Source organism: Marmota flaviventris, chromosome 16 (genome assembly GCF_047511675.1).
Source record: "Marmota flaviventris isolate mMarFla1 chromosome 16, mMarFla1.hap1, whole genome shotgun sequence".
Taxonomy (NCBI): Eukaryota; Metazoa; Chordata; class Mammalia; order Rodentia; family Sciuridae; genus Marmota; species Marmota flaviventris.
Genome location: NC_092513.1, coordinates 71436583 through 71445484, shown reverse-complemented (window position 1 = coordinate 71445484; position 8902 = coordinate 71436583). Strand labels below are relative to the sequence as shown.

General features: G+C 41.3%; 1 protein-coding gene across 1 annotated transcript in view; it reads left to right on the top strand.

Annotated features, from left to right (window-relative positions):
• Positions 1 to 3281: 3281 nt before the first annotated feature.
• Positions 3282 to 8902, top strand: part of Znf782 (zinc finger protein 782) — a 28392-nt gene continuing 22771 nt past the window's right edge. Inside the window, exons 1-4 of the mRNA XM_071602534.1 lie at positions 3282 to 3695; positions 4275 to 4477; positions 5500 to 5527; positions 7333 to 7459. Coding sequence (XP_071458635.1) covers positions 4443 to 4477; positions 5500 to 5527; positions 7333 to 7459 — 190 coding nt within the window. The 5' untranslated portion in view covers positions 3282 to 3695; positions 4275 to 4442. The remainder of the gene's footprint in view (positions 3696 to 4274; positions 4478 to 5499; positions 5528 to 7332; positions 7460 to 8902) is intronic.

The following is an 8902-nucleotide window of genomic DNA, read 5'->3' as shown; positions in this document are numbered from 1 at the left end:
GCAACTTGGTGAGACCCTGTCACAAAAGAAAAAATAAAAATGGTTGGGAGTGTAACTCTGTGGTAACCATCCTGGGTCCAATCCCCAGTACCAAATGATGATGATGATGATGTTGATAATCCTTGTAGACAGTTGCAACATTTGTATCATCTCAGCATTGGGTCTGAAGATTATACCTTCTTATGCAAGTTAGTAGTTTCATTTTTTCCTAGTGTAATAATAATTTTGCACTACATCCTGGAGGTTTTGATATTTTATCATGAGACTGTTTACGGTTTCAACCTTTTATTTTAGCGGAGAATCAACCTGTTTAGATTCATAATGCAGGTGTGATTCATGTCTATAGGCTGTTGTTCAACTGTTCATTGATTTTTGAAGACTTTTCAGTGGTGTCTTGGCTTCCCCCACTTTGGTGCTTCCCCAAAGAAACCCAGGCGGTGTGCCAGATGAGGGTACAATTTTGGTTCTGTTTTTTTCTGTTTTTGTTTTATCTTGTTGAGGAGCATCTTTTTTCTACCAGGGATTGAACCATGGGGTGCTTCAATGTATATTTTTGGAAGCTTTGCTAAGCATCAGATGATTGTAACTATGTAGGTTTGTCTCTGTGCCTTCTATTCTATTACATTGGTCTTTTATGTCTATTTTGATGCCAATATCATGCTGTTTCTGTTACTATAGCTTGGTAATATAATTTGAGTTTGGGTATCGTGATACCTCCAGCATCACTCTTCTTGCTCAGGATTGTTTTGGCTATTCTGGGTCTTTTATTGTACCACATGAATTCAAGGACTCCCTCAGCCCCCAGTTCTGTGAAGAATGTCATTGGAATTTTGATAGGGATTGTGTTGAACCTGTATAACACCTTTGGTAATATGGCCATTTTTAAAATTTTTTTAAAGAGAGAGAGAGAGTTTTTTAATATTTATTTTTCAGTTTTTGGTGAACACACATCTTTATTTTATTTTTATGTGGTGCTAAGGATCGAACCCAGCACCCTGCACATGCCAGGTGAGTGCGTTACTACTTGAGCCACATCCCCAGCCCAATATGGCCATTTCTTAAAAATATATTTTCTTAGTTGTAGATGGACACAATATATTTATTTATTTATTTATCTATTTATTTATTTATGTGGTGCTGATGATCGAACCCAGTGCCTATACATGCAAGGCAAGTGCTCAACCACTGAGTTAAAATCCCAGTCCCAGTAATATGGCCATTTTGACAACATTAATTCTACATATCCAAGAACACCGGAGGTCTTCCTACCTTCTAAAGTCTTTTTTCAATTTCTTTCTTCAGTGTTCCTTAGTTTTCATTGTAGAGCTACTTCACTTCCCAGGTTAGACTTATTCCCAAGTATTGTTCAAGGTTACTATAAATGGGATAGTTTTCCTGATTTCTTTCTCAGAAGATTCATTATTGGAGCATAGGAAAGGATCTTGTATCATGCTACTTTGCTGAATTTATTTATCAACTCTAGAAATCTTCTGGTAGAGTTTTTTGGGGGTCTTCTAGGTCTAGGATCATGTCAGCAAACAGGGTTAACTTGACTTCTTCTTTTAATCTTTGTATCCCTTTAATTTCCTTTTCTTGCCCGATTTCTTGGCTAGAATTTCAAGAACTTTATTAAATAGAAGTGGTGAGATTAAGTGGTGAACCTAAGCACCCCCAGGCTCAACCCAAGATTCCCTGGGTACCTATTGCTCCTTCTTGCTTCTTTCCCTGCCAAGTACTGAACCCCTCCCAGCCTTCCCCTGGCATCTCCCCTCATCTTATCAAAATACTTTCTTTTGCCCTCTCTCCAGCATCATAGTCAGTCAACAAGTATTTACCAAACATACTGCAGTGTGCCACAATTTAACATTAACTGAAAACATCTAGCATTGCTGCTCCCAGGTGGCCGGCACTCTCATAGGGGACACATACATTAGACCATTTGTCACACTAGGGATATAGCATTACACTGTGAGACAGTGATGTAAGTTAGGGACTCCATTCAAATGGAACACTCCACTTGATTACTACAGAATAAACAGTCTTTTCAATAGCACATGGAACATTCTCCAGGGTAGAACAGGTACTAGGCCATAAAACGCAGATCAATAAATTTAACAGGAATGAAATTATACAAAATACGCTCTCTGGCCACAAGGGAATGAAAGAGGCATCAAGAAGACAACTCAATCATAGTTGTTTTGAGTTGCAATTCCTTATTGTCAATAATTGATACAAAACAAAAAAAAAGTCAGCAAGGTTATGGAAGTCTTGAACATCACTGTCAACCAAATCATGAAGTCCAACGGAATGAAACAGATGAGCACCCTGCTAAAGTACTTTTAAAAAATACTTAAATAAAATTGGTGGTATTAGGGATTGAACCTGGGGTTGGGGTGCTCTACCACTGTGCTCCATCCCCAGCCCTTCTTTTCTTTAAAATTTGAGAGGGGTCTCCTTAAGTTGCCCAGGCTGGCCTTGAACTTGCCATTCTCCTACCTCCACCTCCCAAGTAGCTGGTGTTACAGGCATGTGCCACCACGCCTAGCAAGGGACTTCTTGAAATACTGTGTGTGTGTGTAGGTCTCCCGGGTAGAAAAGTAGCTCAAATCACAACAGGGACTTAGGTCTTCTTTCTGTCCCAGTTTACACATAGGAGGCTTCAACTAAAGTAACTGACAAAATCCCTGATGACTGAGTCACGAGCGCATGTCAGCAGTCATTTTCCAGCATTTCCAGTCCGTGCCTGTCACCCCCGTGTCTCCCCTGTGACCACAGTGCTGGGCGGCCTCATTGGGGGTGCTGGCTGCCGCAGTTGCAGTCTTCAAGCCTTTCTTTAAAAACAAAACAAAAACCCAAAACACTGTCCAACGTAACTCCATTTTTTTCACGCGTCAATTTTCCTTAATATTCTCAGCACGCGGCGCAGTTTCCCTCATCGCCCCCAAAACTATTTCCAAGGGGAAATGCTGTCATTTCGATCGGGATCCATCTAAGGGGTCCTTCTGCTTTGGGGAGTAGCGCTTAAGTTGAGCCCCCCACCTCCTCAGGCTCCTAGAGATCCCCAGCTGGGGTTTGGGGAACTGCAGCCGCCAGGCCTGCAACCCGCGGGAGCGCCCAGTGGGGCAGCCGCAGACGCAGAGCTTCCCGGGACTCGTAGTCTCCACTCCGTCCGTCCAGCCGCGCTATGCCTAGGGCGGGCTCGGCGGCGCTGCGCATGCGCGGCGTTTCGGTCGGCTCAGGGGCTCTGCGCACGCGCGGCATCTGCCCCGCCCCCTCGCTGGGCTGCTCGGGCTCCGCAGGCAGCGGCTCGGCTGCCTCCGGCTGGGCTCGGAGAGCTGAGGCTGCGCACGTCGATGAGCGTAGGGGACCGTCGGTAGTGAAGCGGCAGGTCCTGCGACCTCCTGCGCCCCCCAGCGTCCCTGGATACTACCGGTGGGCCCTGGAGGGCCGAGGCCGGTGGGGACCGGCCCGCGCTCCCGGACGCAGGTGGGACTGAGCCCGCGGAGCAGGTGTGCGACGCGGGGTGCTTGCGGGCCCGTGAGCCGGGGCAGCCGGCGGCAGCGGGGGAAACCCGCGCGCGACGTTGACACGACGGTGCCAGAACGCGCGTGCTGTGCGTCTGGGGCGAGACCCCGAGCTCTGGAGCCTGAAAGGCTGGCATCAGTTCCCGCTCTGTCACCTGTTAGGTGGCCTGGGTGAGTCTGCTTTCTCACCTGGGAACGAGGATGTAAGTAATGACCTCATGACTGTTTTGAAACTTGTAAGGCATCACCTGTAGCGCAGCCAGATGCAGGTTACTAAGCCCCGGTAAGTGACAAGTGCTGTTATGTTTAGGGGAGAATTGTTCTTCTCATTGGATGACTCACCTAAACCCCACAGCACTCTAAGATCAACATGACCATCTGCATTAAATGACAACGTAAGGTTGGTGGAGTCGTGAGTTTAGGTCATGAGCTAGCGGTTGAGGGAGCTCAGATTCAAGGGCAGGTGTGATTTGCTTCTGGTTTCAGGTGCTAATATCACAGGTATCTGTTACAGGTATCTGAGCAGACTGATTTGTCTCCAAATACACAAGGATATGATGGGAAGTGAATATAGAATTTTACCATGTGTTAAATGTATTCTGAAATTACTGGTATCCCTTCAGATCCCTTGGATCAGACAGGTTCCTGGCCCCTTCTGCACTGCCAAGTTGTGTGTCTTTTAATATCTTCTGATATCATAATTAATTCCAGGAGTCAAGTTCTTGCTCTTAAAGTGAATTTGTTTTTCAGGTCCAGGTTTCAGCTTCTTGCAACAAAGTAGCCCTTGTGAAGTAGGAAGAAGGGCCCCTCTGTGCACAATAGTTTTACCTGGAAGAGAAACCTCTCTGACTTAAGCTCTTTCTCCAGAGCTTCAGAGCAAGAGACAAGATCCCAAGAAGAAGCAGATCCTAGATTTGCATGATCAGAAGCAGTTCTTGTTCCTCCTGCCCAGGGTGAGCCTGACTTGCTGACAGTGCCAACTCCAGAAGCCACTGCAGACTGTGACAGTAGAAAGTTTGGGCCAGCTTTGAACATAGCAGGGTGAGGCAGGGAGGCCCAGGGACAGGTTGCCTGGGGAAGTCCACTTCATGGCAGGGCTTGTGCAGGGAGGTCTGCAGGTGAGAGATGATTAGGTAGAAGGTGGAAGTTCTGTTCTTCTGCTGTCCTGGAGAGGCTCAACCCCTTGCTTCTCCATTCTACAGATGCTGTGCTGCTGTCACATGTCTGACACCACATGTGACTCTAATGAGTTTATCCTGGCTTCAGAGAATCCCAGAATGATAATACATGTGGGAGTTAGTTATATTTCTGACTCTGGAAGTTTTAAAACATTGGATACAAAAGTCTCAGTGACTTTCCAAGGGATGCCTAGTTGGTGACAGGAGATAAAAATAGTACAGTTCACTCACAGGTAAGTCACCAAAAGCATCTCATCAAAAGGGCTTTTAGAGAAATACATCCAGTTAAAACAAACAAAAATCCTTGCCTTAGAGTATCATATTCTTTTACTAGGCTTTCTGTGAGTTATCTCTATCAGAGGATAAGCAGTGTTACTAAGAAAAAATGATAAATGATGCATATGGAGTATTTTTCTGCTAAGCTAATTTTAATGAAAGCATAGTGTTTGATCCTTTGAAATGCTTTAAATCAAGGTATCCTTTGTTTTTATTTCTTTATTTTAGCTAGAAGGACATGTGCTTTATTGTTAAATCAATCTAGAAGACTTAATGTTCATTTAGAAGAAACAGCAGGTGTGAGCCCATGATCATTTCAGAGTTGCACTGGGACAGGTGTGCTGCCTGTAATGATCCTCTGCATGCATTCCAAGGCTTAGATGCTCTTTTAGAGCTGCCCTCCAATGGGGTTGGTGAGAGTTGGGGAAGAGAACCTGGTAGCTGTGAAGCAGGCAGTCTTATGACCCCATTCTCTTTATTTCTCCCCCCGCTGAGCCTTTACCATTCCTATGCTGTCCCAGGAGCCTCAGAAAAATGAATACATCTCAGGTGAGCACTTTATTCATTCCCTCACTTTATAATGTAACTGATTTATGAGGTTTAGAAGGGTCCATGCATTAAATGGAAAAGAGGAAATGGAAATAGGTCAAGTCAATCTTGATGGGAAATATAGTTTTACCATGAACTCCAACGTTTGCGCTTAGCCCTTGATAGATACATATTTGCTGGGATATGTGGGCTTCCTCCACTAACCAGTTTGCTATGATTTCATGTTAATCATGAATGGGCATTAAATTATATTGGAATATTTTTTGTATGTCTGTTGGACAAATGCTATAGTATATCCTTTATAAATATTATAAAAAATATAATGGATTTTCTGATAGTATCCTGAATTGCTATATAGACCCTAGTTGCTAATAAATGTGCTAAATTGATTCTTCCATATTTTCTTAGTCTTTTTTTAAAGCTTTTTCGAGGACTTTTATTTCTATATTCACAAATTAGATTATACTCTCTTGTTTCCCTGTCTAGTTACGTTATCATCATTACAGTCTCATAAAAGTGGGCAGTTTCCTGTTACTCCTTTTCTAATTTAGAATAGTGAGAAAGTATTGTCATATGAAGATTTTGGGAAATTCCCCTATAAATTTGGACTTTGTGAGGACTTTCTGTGTGAAGATTTTATTGAGATGACTTATTAGTCTGTTAAACAATTTATTATCATAAAACTATACTACATGGGTACTTTTATTAATGCAGTTTTCCTGATTACATTTTATTAGAAAATTTGTTCATTTTATTTATATTTTAGATGTATTTTTAATAGTACAAAGACTTTATTCCCTCTGCTATGTCAATAGCAGCTTTAAACATAATTTTAGTATAAAAGTTGCTGATTAGAAATGGACAAAATATGCTCTAATTGGCCCAGTCTGTACCTAGAATTTCGTAATGTGAGAATCTTAGTGACTGGTGTGAGGATCTTAGTGATTGGTGTGTGAGCTCTGCGTAATGGAAGTGGATGAACGTGCACCTGCCCTGTTTGTGTGCTCTGCCCTTGCACACCCATCTGATAGTACTATTTGTTGAAAGCAATGTACCTTCTCCCTTGAATTGCCTCGGCACCTAAAAGCGTGTATGGGTCTGTTTCTGGATTCTGTTCAACTTCTAATGATCAGTGTTTGTCGTTTGCTAATACACTGCCTTGATAAGTATAGCTTTACAGTAAGTCTTGAAATCCAGTAATGAGCCTTCCAACTGATACCCTCTAAAATATGGGCGTTTTGTTTTTTTCCTTTTTTTTTGGCACTGGAGATTTACCTGGGGGCGTTTAACCATTCAGCCACAACCCCATCCCTTTTTAATATTTTATTTAGAGACAGGTCTCACTAAGTTGCTTAAGGCCTCACTAAATTGCTCAGGCTGGCTTTGAACTTGCTATCCTTCTGCCTCAGCCTCCCAAGCTGCTGGGATTACAGGAATGTTCCACCACAGCCTGGCCTTATTTTTTTCTTTCTAACTCTTATACCTTTTTTCTTTTCCTTTCCTTGTATCAATGGTCAATATTCCCATTGAATGTCAGGGAGAAGTCTTCTGTATTAAGTTATGAAGGGTAATATACAGTAGAGTTTTTTTTTTTTTGAAAGATACCATTTGTCAAATTAAGAAAGATCCTCCCATTCTCAATATGTTAAGAACTCATTAATGGGTATTAAACTTTCTTAAAATTATTTACTACAGAAATATGTGATCATATTTCTGTCTGTGATGAACTACAATATCTTGGATAAAAAATATTTTCCTGTCCGTGATTCTGAACCCTTAGATTGATTAGCTGTGTGCTGTTCCAGGCCTCAGTATCGTTCAAGGACGTGACTGTGGAACTCTCCCAGGAGGAGTGGCAGCACATGGGCCCTGCCCAGAGGACCCTGTACAGAGAGGTGATGCTGGAGAACTACAGCCACCTGGTCTCCGTGGGTGAGCAGACCTGACTATGCAGCTCTCTCTACAATGCAGTTCTGTTTTCTCTTCTTTCCTTTTTAAGTTCTAATCACTGTTGATAAGGTGTATATTTAACAGAAAATATTATTGAGCACCTTTCAGCATTCTGGTCACTGAGTTCAGAAAATGTTTACAGTTGATTACTACCGTCAAAATCAAAATTTTTGGATATTTCTGTTGCCACCAGATGATTCTTATATCCCTTTAAATATTAGCAGTTTTTTCTTTCTGTGCTAAGTACTCCTTTGTGTGCATGTATCACAATTTGATATCCTTTATCAGTTGATGGGCACATGGGTTTTTTTCCAGTTTGGGGCTATTGTGAATAAAGCCACAAAAAAATTTCACATATAGATCTTTGCGCCAACATGTGTTTTCATTTTTCTTGTGTAAATATGTAGGAGTGGATTTGCTGTGTCTTCTGGTCAGTTTATATATAACATTATAAGAAACTGCCAAAGGTTTTCAAACTGTCTATGCTGCTTTTCATTTATATATATATATATATATATATATATATATATCACACACACACACCACACACACACACACACACACACACACACAATGTATATACATATATATTTTTATGCATGTATGCGCGCGCACATACGTATATATATATATGAATAATTAATAATGATCTTATTGTTTTTTAGTTACCCACATTTGATAAGTTTTATTATTTTTTAACCATTCTGGGTTATATTTTTACCATCTGGTTGTATTTTGTTTAGCTTTAAGTTGTATTTACTGACCAACAATGTTGAAACTTTTAAATGTGTTTGTTAGCCATTTATAAATCTCTAATGAAGGGTTTATCACATCTTCAGATCATTCTTTGTTTACTTTAGCTTTTAGTTTTGGGGGATTTTTTTGTTTTATTTTTTAGTTGAAGTTCAGACCTTTATTAGATATGTTTTGCAAACGTTTTCTCTGCATCTCTGGCTTGCTTTTTTTTTTTTTTTTTTTTGGTACCAGGGATTGAACTCAGGGGCACCCAACCACTGAGCCACATCCCCAGCCCTATTTTGTATTTTATTTAGAGACAGGGTCTCACTGAGTTGCTTAATGCCTCGCTGTTGCTGAGGATGACTTTGAACTCTCCATCCTCCTGTCTCAGCCTCCCAAGCCATTGGGATTACAGGCATGCACCACCGCACCTGGCTTGGCTTGCTTTTTTAAGAAGAAAACATTTTCAGGGTGTTTTTTACATAGACTATTTTTTTAAAATCTTTAATAACATTTTGTAATTGATAATAATTTTACAAAGTTTTGGGTACTCTGTAATGTTTTGGTATGTATACACACTATGTAATGATCAAATCTAGATAGTTAGCATATCCATCATCTCCAATATCAATCATTTCTTTGCAGTGAAACATTCAGAATCTTCTCTTCTAGCTATTTGGAAGTAAA